The 18816-nt window shown below is 36.4% G+C and overlaps 1 protein-coding gene across 4 annotated transcripts in view; it reads left to right on the top strand.

The window, feature by feature from the left end:
* Positions 1 to 18816, top strand: part of LOC123546477 (cytochrome P450 26A1-like) — a 57625-nt gene that overhangs the window by 33802 nt on the left and 5007 nt on the right. For all 4 annotated transcript variants that reach the window (XM_053550814.1, XM_053550811.1, XM_053550813.1 and 1 more), the window contains 2 exons: positions 15076 to 15328; positions 17488 to 17904. In XM_053550814.1, coding sequence (XP_053406789.1) covers positions 15076 to 15328; positions 17488 to 17904 — 670 coding nt within the window. The remainder of the gene's footprint in view (positions 1 to 15075; positions 15329 to 17487; positions 17905 to 18816) is intronic.

The raw sequence follows: 18816 nt of genomic DNA, 5'->3' as shown, positions 1-18816 counted from the left end.
GCTATAACAGGTAGCAGTACACGTGCACTCTTACACTGCATCCTTCTACGTATACTAAATGATTAACTAATCAATGTTAATTTTATGTACGCCATTTCAATGAATCATGATCAAAATGACGTTTAAACAATTGCCGATAGAAATGTATCCGCATGACACCTAAAACTGTTGTAAAATTTGGACTTATTTTTTTAAACAAAACTGATGGGGTTTAGGAAATAGACAAAAGACAAGATACTTATTTCATTATGTTAGAAGTTAAAAATATAATATAATGTGTTAATAAGATATTCATGTAACAAAATAATTTTGTTCTTTTGTGAAGTCTGAATAGGGAAACGAAATATTTATTTGCCCATTTACAAGTAATAGCCAAAGAGTTATGACCCTTTTTCAAAATGATTTTGAACAGAAAGTTGAAAATATTATTAAAGATGAAAATGGAAATATTTCCTATGGTAAAGAACTTCTTAACACAAAAGATATTTTATCTTATCAGAAAGAATACTTAGGCAACTTATACAAAAAAAAAAAAAAAAAAAAAAATCAGAGGAATGTATCGTTAACTGAAAGATTTGGCGAAAACAAGTTTAAACTTTCGGATGCATAATCGCAGAAGCTAGAAGGAGAAATCACACTTGAAGAACTCACTACGGCAGTAACAGGTATAAGAAGTCCATGTTTAAACGGATACGCTGTAGAGTTTAAAGACATTGCACATTTTATCTTGCGGTCAACTAATTTTGGGTATAATATTGACAGATTTTCAGTAACATAAAAACTGGGTGTTATTACTAGTTTACATAAAAAAAAGGAAAAAAAATACAATGTGAAAATAGACATCTTCTGAACACTTGGAGACCAATATCTTTTTTATATGTCATTTCGACCGCCTTGAAATGTTTAAGACAGAATAGTCAAGACTATTACAACAATTTTAACACTACCATACTAACTTACAGATAGCCAACGAAGAATGTTCGTGTTGTAAAATATAAATGAGCCGCGCCATGAGTAAACCAACATAGTGGCTTTGCGACCAGCATGGATCCATGCTGTTCGCTAACAGTTTCTCTAATTCCAATAGGCTTTGAAAGCGAACAGCATGGATCCTGACCAGATGCGCAGGCTGGTCTGGATCCATGCTGGTCGCAAACCCACTATGTTGGTTTTCTCACGGCACGGCTCAAATATTATTTAGACACGTTTCACATTGTTGTAAGCATTTGAAGTTCAGATCTGAAACCCTAAAATTGAATTATGTATTTTAGTAAGAAAACTGTCACGTTTTATAATTCGAACACAATTTTTTTTTTATCTACAAATGACACTGCAACTTATTATCGCATGACAGTAACTAAACCCTAACATCCATAAAAAACGCGCTTTAATTTACTTATGATGTAAAGTTTTATGTATTTTGATAGCAGTTTCCCAGGATAATGTTTCGTAGTTAAGTAAAATTTTTGCAGTTACTTATAGTAACTGACACTTTTATACAGTAAACATCCTTCATATATTTCAAGATAGTTTTTATAGCTTACATTACTGGACCGGAATCTGTTCACAACAAACATCAATGTTCAGGTATGTAGCTGGGTATATGACCTTTCTTGCTTTCAGTTTCCGATAATAAAAACTAAATAAAAGCTACAAAGCCCAAATCCAAAATAAGCCTTGAAGGCAGAGGGAATTAGAAGTTAGGGCGAAACGAAGATTAGAAAATTGCCACATTTTGCACACTGTAAATTAAAATACTACCGTCAATTGTACAGTGATCGTTGTACCTCATTTGGTAGTTGTTAAGAATTTTTTATTGTTCAGAATGGAAAGTTCTCCGTGTTGGCTCTAACACAATACGGGAGCTTATTTGAGACCAGTAGAAGTTCGTGAGAATTTGAATTTTTTATCTATGACAGAAACATTATGGATCTATCTAAAATCATAAACATTGTAACATTCTAACATTATAACACAATAATACCTTTATAAATTTGTATTCGTATAAAATATTCGTACATTTCTTTAACAAAACATGTATGGCAGTTATAACATTAAATATGCACAACAGTAGTCAGTCAGACGGTACTATGAAAGTGTTAGTGTCAGGAGACTGAACATGTTTGACTGGAAGGTGTTTGCTAATATTTGTTTAAAGTTATACTCTTGGATAATGATGATTATGACTCTAAACGTAGTTTGGAACCGGATAATCGGGATTAACAACTGGATCACGAGATTGTAGCATAGTTTCTCCTCGGACATACATGTGTCACATGTGTTTCTCAGATCTTTGTTAAGACTGCTGCTATGGTTCTATCATAAAAATCTCATGTCAAGTAATAATGGGGCCGTCTTATCAATATCGTAACTTTACGAGAAACTTGCGAGGTCCATTTCTCATAAGTTCCGATTTACGAGAATATTTATGATTCTCGCAAACCGTCTTATCAACGTCCTCGTAAGTCCGCATATCGCAATCCTCGTAACTTTCTCGTAACTTTCTCGTAACTTTCTCGTAACTGGTTAAACACAGTGACGCAGTCTACATTTTTTTAACGTCGTGTAAATAAAACGGGCACTTGCTTAGTAACAAAACAACCGGCATAATCTAAACATAAACATGTAATAAAATTTATGAATCTTATTTAATAAGCATGTTTTATATAAGTTTTCTTCGGCGGAGAGATAAATGTTTAAAATAAATGTGTTCCAAAACAAAAACAAAAATATTCGCACCGGAAAACTTGTTAGTTGAGATGATGTTCAAGTGTTCATATTTCGTCTGTTTGAATTCGGACTGGTAAAAAAGCAATTTTTATGCGTACATCATATTCAGAAGATCTGACGTTGTGTAAAATGAACAAAGCACAGGGTGTAGTTCTCACCTGGGATAAACATGTCACTTTTTTCAAAACTAGTAGGAAGTAATTGTACGGATGTGTAGCCTATATTGATCGTCGATGTGTTTTCTGATCGTCCGAGAATTGGTTTATCGTGCGCAAATGATAAAGCATGTTTCATTTTTAAATGATCTGATAATATTTAAAGTAGATATATTTTACAATGATTGATGCTACCATAGAAATTTACAAACAATTTGAAAAATCGTGATTTGTGCGAGTCTGGATTGTGCGTTGGTGTATAATCTGAAATACATTTTCATCTTAATCACAGCCATTTGTATATATTTGTGTAACCACAAGGCATTAAGTCATCTTTTTATCAAACAAACTATAATAATTTCATAGCCTTCATTTTACTAATGTCATAGCAATTCCCGGCGTCGGTTCGTTACTCTCTTTCTTATTCGTAGATCTTATATAAAAAGCCTCACATAAACATGACATAGGCCTAATACAAAATTGCACAAACAATAACTCACGCATTGTGTAAAGAAATACAAAATACAATATCAACAATATATCTAAATATCTTTTACCACAACTGAAGTGAATTAAATAATTCAAAATGATTTGAATTTGAAGTAGGCCTAATAGGCCTAGTATATGTAAGATTTACCATCTTACAATTAGGGGTAGAAATAAAATCTGGAAATTAGATCCCTGGAAAGTAGATCGTAGGAGTAGAAAGACTGTTCTGAGGGCCGAAGGAATTAGGCGGTGAAAAGTGCAAAGGGATTTTTTAAAAAAAACAGACCAATGTATTTCTTTCTCTCATTCAATCTCTCATTCAGACACGACGATTGGACATATTAAAAAGAAAAAAAAAACAAACATGACAAGTGTGCACAAAGACTGCATGGACAAACACAAGGATGAATTGCCTCTGGAACCTACGTTAATATCTGTGATATTATGTACATTACCGTGGATCTCCGATTCAATAAAATAGCAGACGATACAAACATAACCCTCGGGAACCTCCGTTAATATTCGTGATATAACGTACATTACCGAGGATCCCCGATTCAATGAAAACGAAAGAATAGGCGAGCGGATCAGGCGACGCTCAAACCCCTAAAGCTTACTGGGTATCGTTTTGAAATGTTAAAATAAAGATATAAGTCATCAGTTACGATATTTTTGGTTTACTCCGAGCTACAGTAAAATGCTAATGTTTGTATTGTGAATTTGGATGACGAAAACGGCCATGTATTATGAAAATTTAAAATCATCACCAAATTTCTTTCTTAATTTTTCACGGGAATGATACCTCCAGATCTTTCTAGAAAACTCACTACTCTCACTCAAAATCTTGGAGCCATCATTACCCTCACCCGCCTTATACTTCCTTTACATACGTGTATTCCCTAACTAAATCTCAGTTTTTCAACGGTCTAAATCCGGAAACGCGCCTTTTGTGAAAATTAACTTTCATTTCCAAGTAATAATGTTTATTTCAGACAGAACTGTTATGTGAAAATGATACAAAACAAGACATTTAAAACTGACTGCTGAACTGAGACCTATGCATGTATCATTGAAGACTTTATATAAAATTTATATATGTGCCATGAAAGAATGTATAAAAGTATGGTTCCTTGTTACGGTCTGAGTATAGTATTCTGGATATTGATAAGTGTCACGCAGACGAATTGTTATCATTTGTGTAAGAAATAAAAAAAACTATTGATGTGTATAGGCGGTCAGGAACATACCCTGAACATAACTTGAGGCAATTTTCGGACATTTGGGAAAACCATAGGACAGGCAATGGAGCTGATGTACAATCTTAAAAACAGTACGATTTTTTTAACATAACCTGAAATGATTTTGGCCCTATTAAATGCCCTATAAACTACAAAGGATACACCATTGAAAAAGATCCGATCTATCACGGCCCAATTTGCAAGATTTTCAAGTCCCTCTGGGTAATACATATGAGCCGCGCCATGAGGAAACCGACATGATAGTGACTTTGCGACCAGCATGGATCCGGCCAGCCTGCGCATACACGCAGTCTAGTCAGGATCCCTGCTGTTCGCTTTCAAAGCCTATTGGAATTAGAGAAACTGTTAGCGAACAGCATGGATCTATGTTGGTTTTCTCATGGCGCGGCTCATATATGCTTAAAATAACTATGAATATGTAGAAATATACACAAGATAATGTACGGTACCATGTTTCCATGCATTGCGTTGCACCAGTTGCTTGGTAACATTAATGAATGGTGTCTCCGAGTGGTAAAGGTCGCTGACTTCGAATCACTTGCCTCGCTGTGGGTTCGAAACATCACGTGAGGATGTTGTCAGTATGGCTTACGGGAGGTCAGTATTTATAAGTGTCCACCCGTTCTTAAAAGAATGCCCGGATGGGCACCTGTGATTAATTATTGCATGTGCTATTCAGAATTTTTCTGACAGATATACCTATCTTACTCTGTCGAAATACTTGAAGTTGACAGGACAGGTGTACAGAAACAGTGTGCTAGTTTCTATGATTTCAACTAGTGACGTATATTTTGCTCGCAGATGAACAGTTTGTAACTTGAATTCATCAAAACAATAAACATAAAGTAGAAACTGTGACATTAGTTGTAAACGTGTATTTTTGCGATTTGATCTACTTTTTGATCCAAATTTCAGACTTGGTCGCGATTTTACGAAAATAATCATTCCGGCCTTGTTTCGTACAGATCATGACGAAATGACACTTATGGCTGTTTCTTTCCTAACCTAGTGATAACAAAAAAACTTCCCATACTTCAATACAGGTTCAAACCCCGGCTTAGTATGTAAATCATATGAATGAGCATCTTTTTCACTTTGACTTCGACTCATCAACAGCAAAAACCTCAAGTGTCATATGTTGAAAATAGAAAATATGTCTGTGAAGTTAGGTTTTTGTTGTTGTTTAATTCACACCGACAATTATAGGTCATATGGCGATTTTCCAGCTTTGATAGTGAATGAAGACCCCAGGTGCCCCTCCGTGCATTATTTCATCATAAGCGGGCACCGACCTTCCGTAAGCCAGCTGGATAGCTTCCTTACATGAAGAATTCAACACCCCGGGTGAGGCTCGAACCCACGTCGGTTAGGGGTAAGTGATTTGAAGTCAGCGACCTTAACCCCTCGGCCACGGAGGCCCCCTGTGAATTAGAGTAGGAGCAAGTGTTCTATAGTTATTAAGAAGAAACTTTTCAGTCTAAGGATCAGTGACCCTGACCGACATACTGACAGGTAAAAAGTATAGGTCATTTACATTCAATTTTCCAAGGACGTTTAAAGGCTGTAGGCTAAAGGGTTCTTCAGATATTGGCCGGAGAACATTTTCAGTCTAGAGATCACCATGACCTTCAAACAACTGACCCGTAATGATCATTTGATGACGACAGGATATCATATTGTAGTTCTAAATCTGTCAGCTGCAGCACTCTTCAAGTATACAGCAGACAAAGTTTTCAGTCTCAACGTCCTTGTGACAATAGAAGTCTACTTACCACAGACAATTCTATAAAGCTTAGCGTCAGTAGGCCAACGCACCCTTGAAATATTGGTCGGAAACTGTTTACAGTCTCAAAATTACTATGAACGTTATTCCACCGATCCCAACAACAGTAAGGGTCATCTGCTGTCTACAGGTAATAGTCCCATGAAGTTTGACTACTGTAGGCACAAGTATTATCTAGTTATTGACCAGACAAGGCAATCTTAAAGACAGCTGTCCGCCGCCGCTGTTATAGATAGTGAAAGGGCTGATGGTAATGGGTGGAAGCACTGACGTTGTTAATTATATGACAACATCTATGAATTTGAAAATTCTTCAAGGGGTTTAGAAGATACATAGCAGACCCAAAATGAAGGCTCAAACCTTTGACCTTGAGTTGTGACCTTGACCTTGAGCCAACATGGCTGACTCATAAGTTCTTACAATTGTCTTGATGAGGTGATCAATTGACCAAAGTTTCATGAAAATAATTCAAGGGGTTTGAGAGATACAGAGCTCAAACCTTTGACACTGAGCCAACACGGCTGACTCGCGAGGTCTGCATATTGTCTTGATGAGATGACCATTTGACCCAAGTTTCATGAAAGTCCTTCAAGGGGTTAAGGAGATACAGAGCAGACACGGTTGACTCATAAGTTCTGCACATTGTTTCAATGTGATCATTTGACCAAAGTTTCATGAAAATCCTTGGAGGGGTTTAGGATATATACTTGGCGATAGAAATGTTACGGACGAACGTCAGGACAGAGACCATTCCTATTAAAACGATGCCGACAGACCAACAATGAGCAAAACAATTCACCACATATTCTTCAAAGTTGGGCATAAATATGACCTTTTGACATCTCTCTATACGAGATTCAGAGACACAAAAGCATTTGGCTTGTGAATAATGGCCTTAGAGCTTGACCTTTCAGCTATTGACCAATCCTCCTGTTACAGCGTTTATATTTAGTCATTTTAAACTGAACTTCACGGCATACATTTATGTCTGTAATCAATCAATTAACACTATGGTTAAGTGGTAGCTTAAAAATACAAGAAGTTGTCTGTGCTTTTCAAATTGTATTTCCATTTAGAACTTTATAATAAATTTTCAAAAATCACAGCTTGGCTTTCAGTTCTGTAAACACCATGACCAATCTTTGATGGATACCTGAAAAAAAAAAGAAATCAGTCAAGATACACGTATTCATAAGAGCTGTTTGAAGAACGTGTATGCCCCCATGATGGGTTGTTCCTCTGATCTGTATGACCTTGACCTACTTATCCCCAAAACATTTGGGATCATCTACTTCTTAAGCCTAATCATACCATGTATGGTAACTGTAAGAGCAATTGAGTACACCAGCTAATGTGACGGACGAATTAAGAAGGTCCAAGACCTTCACCATATGACAGGGAATATATCTATGACACACAGAATCATGAATAATAATATTTGTGATCAGTATAAAAGCATAAAACAGATAATGTGCCCTCATTTGAACAAATTTGAGAGATGACCTTACAATGATGCTATAGATCAATTTTAATGAATACTTGAGTTGTCACAGGAGTGACGAATTATACCCCCACAATAAGTCCTTGTCACAGAACTAAGCCAATGTCGACAGTGAACATGCTTGAGCTTTGACCTACTGACCTCAAAATCAATAGAGGTAATTTGCTGGTCATGATCAACCTCCCTATGAAGTTTCATGATCCTCGGCCGAAGCGTTCTCAAGTTATTGTCTGGAAAAGGTTTAAATGTTTCGGGTCACTCTGCCCTTTGACCTTTGGAACTCAAAATCAATACAAATCATCTGCTGGTAATAACCAACCTCCCTATTAAGTTTCGTGATCCTAGTCCCAAGCCTTCTGAAGTTATTGTCTGAAAACTGTTTAAATGTTCCGGGTCACTGTGACCTTGACCTGTGACCTACTGACCTCAAAATCAGTAGGGGTCATCTGCTGGTCATAACCAACCTCCCTATAATTTTCATTAACCTAGACCCAAGTGTTCTCAAGTTTTCATCTGGAAACCGTTTAACTGTTTGTGTTATTGTGACCTTGACCTTTGACCTACTAGCGTCAAAGTCAAACTTGACCTGTATTTTATCATGTTACATGTGTGTAACAAAAATTATGATCTTAGACCCAAGCGTTCTCATGTTGTCATCCGGAAACCGTTTTACTGTTCCGAGTCACTGTGACCTTGACCTATGACCTACTGACCTCAAAGTAAAATCTGACCTGTATTTCATGATGTTACACCTGTGTACCAAAATTTATGATCCTAGGCCCAAGCGTTCTCAAGTTATCATCTGGAAAGCATTTAAATGTTCCGAGTCACTGTGACCTTGACCTTTGACCTACTGAACTCAAAGTAGAACTTGACCTGTATTTCATGATTTTACACCTGTGTATCAAAATTCATGATCCTAGGCCCAAACCTGTTCTCAAGTTATCATCCGGAAACCATTTAACTGTTCCAAGTCACTGTGACCTTGCTCTTTGTCCTACAGACATCAAAGTCGAAACTAACCTGCATTTTATGGTGTTACACCTGTGTACCAAAATTAATGATCCTAGGTGCAAGCGTTCTCAAGTTATAATCCAGAAACTGTTTAACTGTTCAGGGTCAATACGACCTTGACCTTTGACCCCAATTTCAAACCTGACATGTATTTTCTAATGTTACACTTGTGTACTAAACATTATTAAAATCGGTCAAGCCTTCATGAGTTATCTTTCGGAAACCATGACCCAGTTTCAAACTTTACCTAGAAATAATCAAGACAAACATTCTGACAAAGTTTCATACAGACTGGGTCACAACTGTGGCCTCTAAGGTGTTCACAAGTATTTCCTTTGATTTGTCCAGGTGACCTAGCTTTTGACCCCACATGACCCAGCTTCAAACTTGACCTAGGCAAACATTCTGGCCAAGTTGCATAAATATTGGGTAATACCTGTGGCCTCTAGAGTGTTCACAAGCTTTTCCTTTGATCTGGCCTACTGACCTAGTTTCAAACCTGACCTAGAGCTCATCAAGACTAACATTCTGACCAAGAATCATAAAGATTGGGTCACAAATGTGGCCTCTTGAGTTTTCACAAGGCAAATGTTGGTGCACGACGGATGCCGGACAATGACTGGTCACAATAGCTCACCTTGAGCACTTTGTGCTCTGGTGAGCTAACAAAAACAAAGTTCCATAACTCAGCAGAATATATGTTAACTCTTATCATGCTGGACACGACTGATTCTGTCTTTGCGACCAGTGAAAATCATGAATAACCTGCACATCTATGCAGTCTGATCATGATCTGCACTGTTTACCATTCAGTCAGTTTATTTTTCTTAAGTACCCCTTTTTTCAGTTAATGGTACTGTGACTAATTCATTATAGAAATTTAGCAGGATAAGGGTAAGACCCTAACATGCACAATGCACAACTAGGGTTTGTACTGATCACATCTGAACTAGCTTCAAGACAAGGAGTTATCTACTTCTTTTCTATTTTTAGCTCTGGATATACCAAGTTTGAAGAAGATACATTTAGCTGTTCATGACAAATGTAGGTTAAAGGTATTTCTATTTTTAGCTCAGCCTCTAGCTGCCCCTAAAAGGGGACCCAAGTGCCCTCACTTTGAACAAACTTGGATGAGGACCTTTAATTAATGCTACAAACCAAATTTATTAAAGATCCATCAAGCGGTTCATAAGAAGAGGTCATTTAAGTTTTTCTTCCTTTAGCTTTTGATGGCCACTAAAGATCAAGAAGAATCTTAGAAAACTATTTAATTAAAAGTCCATGACAGGATGTTACTGACCAAGTTTTGTGTAATTCTGACCGGTAGTTTCAGCGAAGAAGATGTTTAAATTTTTTTGGAACCTTGTGTCATTTTGATGTGGGAGATGATGTGGAACAACTGCAATGTATTTCAAGTTTTAATCAATTAATAATTAATAGAATGAAAAGTGCACTGAAAATTTAACCTGAAATTTTTAGTACAAAAGGGGAATAATTCATGGAATACTGGTGCCAGAGTTTTGTCCCTTGTGTCATATGATGTGGTTTTAAGTTTGAAGAAAATCCACCTTGTACTAACAGGTGTAGACAAAGATGCTGATGCCAGGGCAAGTAGGACAGCCCTCCATATACTTCATACAGTCAAGCTAAAAAAGCTTCAAATGAATTCAGTTTAGCAAGTACTTACTTGACTTGTATGTAGAAACTCAGTAGGTAACAGGGCAGCATTAACAAGACGTCTTGGGCTGTTGCTCACTCACAACTGTCTTCAATAGGATGTCTTGTACAGTTGTCAACACATATAATACCTGAAGCAAAAAAAACACACCATATATGGGTGGTTTTCAAAATAATGAAGCAAAAGTGTGACATAGGGGTTGAAAATTCAAACTGATTTCTTATGGTTGTCACCTATTTTTTATGATAGCAAATACTTCAAATTTGAAGGAAATAACTTTAGGAAAGTGTTGAGAAATGCCAATCAGAAAATATTTCAGCCTTTAATTTGAAAGTTCAGTGAATTTCCAGTAAGATGGGTGATAAATGTTGCATGGTTTTATGACAAGGAAATATGTATAACAGTAATTTTTTCAACATAAATGATAAGTAATGGGTGTATGTGTATGGTTTGAAACTTATTTAATCATATGTTTGTGGACATTGGTTTTTAAAATCACCCTTTCTGCACAAATCTGACATGAAAATAAAACTTTACCTATAAAAGTTGTTGCTGAATGCAAAATAACTAACATATGATTATAAAACCTATTTTTTTCTCACACTTTGCATGTTTATAAACCACATGCCAAATTTCAAGAATGTCCAGTAATTCTAATTTCTAGAATTGTCAACTCAAAATTGAGTTATTTTACAGATGCACAGGGGACACATACTGAAGATCAGTGTAATATTCATCCATTATTAGTTTTCTATTCATAAAAAGACTAATGGTAATCAATTTTAGATAAATACTATTAAAAAATTAGTTTATTCCACAAAATAACTACAAAATTAAAAATTTTCACTACAAAAACATGAAAATTCAACAGAATGTAATGCTTTAAATGAAAAATAAGTGACTTTATACATAACTAACACATTGAAATCATTTAATTTACATGCAATGCTTATTCATAGTAGAAAAATGACAAAATGCCACGCATGATAAAATGGAATAGTTAAATTCATACATACTTCATAATTTTACTAAAAAGGGTGCACAGGGGACAAATTGTATCAAAAAATTTATTCATAGAATATGTTCATGGTAAGTAAAACTCTTTTAACTACATAATATTTACTAGTGAATATTACATATTTAGATAAACTTAAGAGCCTAAGAAGCAATAAAATTGATGTTTCCACTTTTAAACTTGAAAATTGGCAACTTCAGAAAAAATTGCAAACAGTGAATTTTAAATTGTCCAGGGTTTCTTATATAATGCTAAATTATCAAGAAATGCCTAAACTTTGCATTCACACTGCTAAGAATATAGAACTGCCACCGCAAATTACAGTAATGCTATGACAATTGATATATGTCAAAAAAGGGTGCACAGGGGACATCACTTTTGGCTCTGTGAATGTTTAACAGTCAGTAATATGTGAAGTTGAACACTGCTTTTGTATCTGTTGTAACTCCCTTTCAAGGAAAATAAAGCAAAATCCCATTTTAATTAAAGAATAAAAGAAATCTGACACTTAACAACTGAAAAGGTGCACAGGGGACATTTTTAGGTGTATAGACACCCATCAAGTTTCTGAGAAAGTTGATTTATTAAAGAAAAAAATCATAATGTGTCTTCACAGCTGAAAGGATAAAGATCTTATTAAAACATTAAGACTTCAGAAAAGTAATAAGGTTATGAAATTGTAGTGTTCAACATTTAAATTTAGTATTTTTTTCACTATTTTTGTGAAGGGGGTTCCTTCACAAGATGTGAAATATATGCCCTACAGGTCTTAGAAAAGACAAAAATAACTTACTTTATTTCACAATTTAAAACTCTGTACTTGCAGACCTCTAAAAACCTGTGTTGACTGCAGTTTCATACCTGAAAAAGTAAAGCTAATGTTCAAACTTATCCTGGTTTATTAAAGCTATAGTTATGACAAAATGTAATATCAGTAATATGGTCTGTCAACTGTTTTTTCAGAAACAAACAATAAAATCTGCTTTAATATGAAGAATTGTTAAATTATTTATAATGTGCAATACATTAAAAATTTTATTACTATCACTCTAAGATAAGAAGGAATATATATATTTGCTACTATTATTCAGACAAAGACATTATTATATCTTTAGAATGAAGGAATTTTATAATTTATTTATTTTTAACATTTTATAAACTTAAATGACATTTTCATGGTTCTATATGACTGTATGAATTCAAGAGGAAGAAAAAAAAACTCAATGGCTTTTTTGTCACATACAACCAAGAATACCTGACTAAAATTGGACTGGGAAACAAGACGTCTGCTTTACGCTATGCTGCTATCTGCAGTTGACCCTTGGAGCCCATGCAGGGCAAAGCAGTTTGGATGGGGTGTGAATCTGAATTCAGTTAACAGTGTGTAGTGGTTCTCGTATCGGGTGGCCTCGGTACATGTAGCTGAGTTGGTAGAGCTTTGGCATGGTAAGCAGAAGGTCCGAGATTTGAAACCCAGTCGAGGCTGCACATTTTTCCTGAGACTGTTACAGTTGCAATACTGTCAAACATACCCTTCGATTGCAGGCATTTGTCCGTATCAAATATAGATCATTGATGCCTATTTAATTTATTTTTATATGTAACAGGCTGATCCTACTTCAGCCCTGACCGGGAATCGAACCCGGGACCTCTCACACCGAAGGCGGACACTCTACCACGTAGCTATAAAAGCTAGCTCAATAGCAAGGAAGTATAAGTGCACCCTTATACTCTAACCTACTACATACACCCCCTCCATTTTAGAATTTGTCCTGGAATTCCAGGAGTTTGAACCCCTATGGGACGTTCCAAGGTGTCCATTCACATCTACTCGTGAGTTATTTACGTTGGGCGCCAAATGTAACAGGCTGATTACACTTCAGCCCTGACCGGGAATCGAACCCGGGACCTCTCACATCTAAGGCGGACACTCTACCACGTAGCTATAAAAGCTAGCTCAATAGCAAGGAAGTATAAGTGCACCCTTATACTCTAACCTACTACATACACCCCCTCCATTTTAGAATTTGTCCTTGAATTCCAGGAGTTTGAACCTCTATGGGACGTTCCAAGGTGTCCATTCACATCTACTCGTGAGTTATTTACGTTGGGCGCCAAATGTAACAGGCTGATTACACTTCAGCCCTGACCGGGAATCGAACCCAGGACCTCTCACACCTAAGGCGGACACTCTACCACGTCGCTATAAAAGCTAGCTCAATAGCAAGGAAGTATAAGTGCACCCTTATACTCTACCCACCTACATATATTAAAATCAAGTCTCATGCACATTCAGTTTCTTTTGTTATATAGATGATAAAAAACACTGATACGAAGTAAACAGGGTACGAGTCGACCCCAAATAACCGTTGATGATGAATGTCTGCAATATCGACACTCATAAAATTATACCTAAATAACCGAATATTTCTACAATAATTATTACCAGCATATCCCTCCAACTGATCTGTCAACACAGGAAACAGCGAAAATAAACAGAATTTATGTGCTCAATATTTCCTTTACACTCGCTTCCGCTTCGTGTCGCACTGACCCAAAGCGCGTGCTTTTGTATGATCGATGACGTAGTTCATCCACTGTTGTGCAACATGTACACAGAAAATCAAGTTTTACTGCTGAACAATCTGCAGTATTTTCGACAGAAAGTTTCGTCGTGGTTGCTCACACGGATGCCGCCATTTTATTTACGATATCGTAAATATTTACGAGACCCCTGACCCTCTCGTAACTTTACGAGGATTTTATGTAGAAACTTACGATATCGTAGCTACGATAATTTTCATAAGACACCTGTCAGACTTACGAGAACCTTGCGAGAGACTTACGAGAAAGATACGAGAAATATTCTCGTAAGTATCTTGATAAGACGGGCCCAATATATTTATATATGGTACTTATTTACTTTAATATTGTTCTTACAACTATGGGTTCTGTTGCTGTTTTTCTGGACTATCATATATAATTCAAATAGTGCGACAAACGTAACGCCATACTTTGACGTTATGATGTCATGTTAACTGACGTTATGACGTCATACATTTGTTTGTATACGTTGTATGTTTGCCTGAAGAAGTATTTTAATACGAAACGCATTGCAAACTTGAGTTGTCTTCTTTCTTTAACCATATTATGTCAGGTGATGGAAATATATTTAGAAGCAATGAATAGTCACTCTGTAAGTTTTATTATTCTAGCACAATAATTTTCGTGCTTACATCTGAGTATGTAGAATACAATAATGTGAGACATTTCCTTTTAAGAAACGGACCATATTAGCCTTTGACCAGAACGGTAAAGTTATGATCCAGACACGAAATGTAACAGCCGGGCGGAAGCAGGCGCATTTCTTGCTGGAGATGGGTTGGCTAAATGTGAATTGGTGGTATTTTTTTTGCTTTGGAGTTTGATGTCATATGTTTAACTTTTATAGTTTGGAGACACTAAATTCCATGGTTCCTGTTGTACAAGAAGTCATTTGCAAAAGTTTGATGGACTGGCGTAACAGAAAGGAAGTTTATACCTACCCAGAATGCAAATTGATGGCGTTCACTGTATCTGCATGCGCGCTCATCGGTTTGGACATGACATCATCAAAGAAGTCTGGAATGCACGATACTTTCATGGATGTCTTGAAAAATATCATGACGTTACCTTTCAACATTCCAGGATTTGGATTCAGAAAAGTAAGACTTGTCAATTTTTCATGTCGGCTGCTTCGTACAGTAAAGAAAATGAAATATATCAGTTTCTTCTTAAATCTTATTTTTTGGACATTTATTTGTTGTGTATTAGTCAACGGTTTGAATATTTGATTCACATAAAATCAAATTTTCAAAGTTATTAATCATTCACCCGCGTCATCAAGTAGTCCATATAGCAACAGCAGTAAGGAATAACCACACATACAAAAAGTCGTGGATGCAGTTTAACTGTTATCGGCACTATTTGGCAGTTATGGACACCCTAACAAAGTTTCAGTCCGCCCGCTTAGCTCAGTAGGTAAGAGCGTTGGTCTACGGATCGCGGGGTCGTGAGTTCGATCCTCGGGCGGGGCGTATGTTCTCCGTGACTATTTGATAAACGACATTGTGTCTGAAATCATTAGTCCTCCACCTCTGATTCATGTGGGGAAGTTGGCAGTTACTTGCGGAGAACAGGTTTGTACTGGTACAGAATCCAGGAAAACTGGTTAGGTTAACTGCCCGCCGTTACATGACTGAAATACTGTTGAAAAATGGCGTTAAACCCAAAACACACAAACAAACTAACAAAGTTTCAAATAAATATAAAATAAGTATGTTGACAGAGGATATAGTAAACTACTAGATGAAGAGAAGTCAGTTGTAAAGCTTATAGCAAGGCGTTTGAGACTTTGCAACATTTTGGCTCTAGATTGTATATTGGCCGTTGGAAAGTTTCTTTATCTGTTTATATTTACATTCATCATACATTTTGTATGAAATGAAAAAAAGCGTTTATTTTCGTGTAAACAATATTAGTGTAATAATATCAAGGACGGCTTATTCCGCGAGATTGCATGCGCAATTTTACGACACACACACACACACACACACACGCACACGCACACGCACACAAACATTAACAAAATGGCGTCATTCGAAAAATAAAAAATTCTTTCAAAATTTGACGCCAGAATTCCAAAAAGAATACTACATTTTAGATTACGCTATTTTTTTCTGATGTTAAAGTCGACACGACTGTATGGTTTTTCAACTGGATTTAACAATATTTTGAATAAAAACCAGGAGCTGTATTTTCATCATGCGGGAAATTACATCTTTTTGGCTGTTCTATTTAGATGTTGAAAAGATCGATGTCCTGTCTTCTTTTCTTTTTTTTTCTTTTTTGATACGCATGGAAAGCAAACCACTCTTTTTTTGTAGCAAGCTACCATAAACAAGTAAATGTAAGAACTGAATATTATTTTATTTTTCTGCGTTTATATGGGTATAAACCACATTGGGACTTCTAGCGCGATTCATAGATTTGCAAGAAGTCCCAGTGTGGTTTATATCCATATAAGGCCTAACTAAACTAAAGGAACCAGCGTGGGAGCCATCTGGTCTAGTCGCGTAATGGCTGCCAGGTATTTGAACACTTATTTTTCACTTGGCATGGCAACAGAGGTCTAAATTGAGGCTAGTTTTTGTTTAAATTTCATTGTGGATGTATTGTTGACATTTTGGTAGGAAAAATGGGAGAGCAGGTTGTATTTAGTGAAGTCAAGCTCAATTTTAGTATGAGTAGTACTTCCAGGTCACAGCAGTGTGATTTTGATGTCACTTTACAGTAAGTAATGTGACCAGAGAAATCTCTCTTAGAAGATACATGACCCCTACTTTTCTCTTCATTTTATATCAGTTTTATCATAACTCTTTAAAATGAGGTGAGGATTTGTTCTCTGAAATGGGTCTAGCTATGTTTGGTATCTCTTTGAAAAAGGTCAGTTTTATATAGAATATATAGGGAAAACTATTTAGGCTATTGTGACCTATAAACGCACAAAACATAACATTTAACGTAAAATTCAAAGCCTTATTTTTGTAGCGCCCATATATTGCATAAAGAATACTGTAAGCATAGTGCATTACTTACAGCATATGAAAACCATTTTGAAAGTATGTGCCTGAAGTTCTGACGAGGCTGCTGAACAGCAGTATGGCAACAAAGATAAAACACCCAAAAAGAAACAGAGATTGTCTGTAGCACGAACTGGGAAACGACAAACTATATGAATGCGTCTGACAACGGTTTCCGCACGGTTCAACGTTAGTTTTTAAAACATATTATAATTATATTATAATTTTATTATAATTTGTAGGGAATGAGGGCCAAACGACAGCTACTAAATACACTTCGTGATCTACTTCCGGAGACAGAAAAACACCCATACACAACAATTTTGAAAGCATATTACGACTCTTGTCAAAAACTAGGAACAGATTCAGAGGACGAAATTTACGAGGGTGTACTCGATTTGTTGTTTGCCGGTCACGAAACCGTAACAAGCGCAGTCACGAGCTGTGTCATGTTCCTAGGCCAAAATGAAAATGTCCTGGAAAAATTGCGGCGTGAGCTTGCAGAATATAATCTGTTAGAAGGCAACAACCGCAGTGATTTAAACTTTAAAGTGATAAATGACTTGAAATATTTGAAAAACGTCGTCAAAGAAGTTATAAGACTGTGCCCGCCGGTTGGAGCCGGCTTCAGAAAAGCCCTGAAATCTTTTGAACTTGGTGTAAGTACATTGTATTCGCAAGTTCATATTTAGACCTGTTGCCGGACTGTCACTATGTCTGTTTCTGATTTTTCTTCTCTTTAAAATATCGAGGCTATACTATAAACCTGATTTTGGTGAAAATAGAAAGAAAAACATTGTTTGCCTGTTTATCTCATTCTTTAGAACGTAGATAAAGCTAAGATTTTCCAGTCGTATTTCATGCAATCACACGACACCGAACAATGTGTATACCTGCGTAAGTGAATCTTTACACCAACGATGATTGACACATACATTTACTTCAAAATCACAATATCCTTCCATCCATCCATCCTTCCTGTCATGCCCAGATCTCACAAAGGCGTTACGGTAACCTTGCATAAATATGTAGGGCCTATCATATGGTGGCATATTTCTACCACGACACAGCTAGGTAGCTACTCTAGTATCGCGATATTTTAAAAATTATCTTGATAAAGCAGAGATTCCTGAAAAAATTATCTCAATATAACTTCATTTGGGGAGACATATTGTTTTTGCCTTATCCGCTCGTCCGTCACACTTCATTTCCTGGAGAACTGAAGAACCTTTTGACCTAGAACCTTCAAATTTCATAGGGTGATAGGGCTCTTGGAGTAGATGACTCATATTGTTTTTTAGGTCACTCCATCAAAGGTCAAGGTTACAGAGGCCTGAAAAATGGAAAACGTTTCCAATCAATAACTTGAGAACCACTTGACCCAGAATGTTCTTACAGAGGTCAAGGTCACAGGGATCAGAACATGGAAAACAGTTTCCAATCCGTAACTTATGAATCACTTGACCCGGAATATTGAAACGAAAATTCATGGGATGACTGGACATGCCGAGAAGATGATCCCTACTGCATTTCAGCCACTAAGCCAACCATCAGTGTCCCTTTGACTTTCG

The sequence above is a fragment of the Mercenaria mercenaria genome, chromosome 9, assembly GCF_021730395.1.
Source record: "Mercenaria mercenaria strain notata chromosome 9, MADL_Memer_1, whole genome shotgun sequence".
NCBI classification, from domain to species: Eukaryota; Metazoa; Mollusca; class Bivalvia; order Venerida; family Veneridae; genus Mercenaria; species Mercenaria mercenaria.
This window is presented reverse-complemented; position numbering and strand designations above follow the sequence as displayed.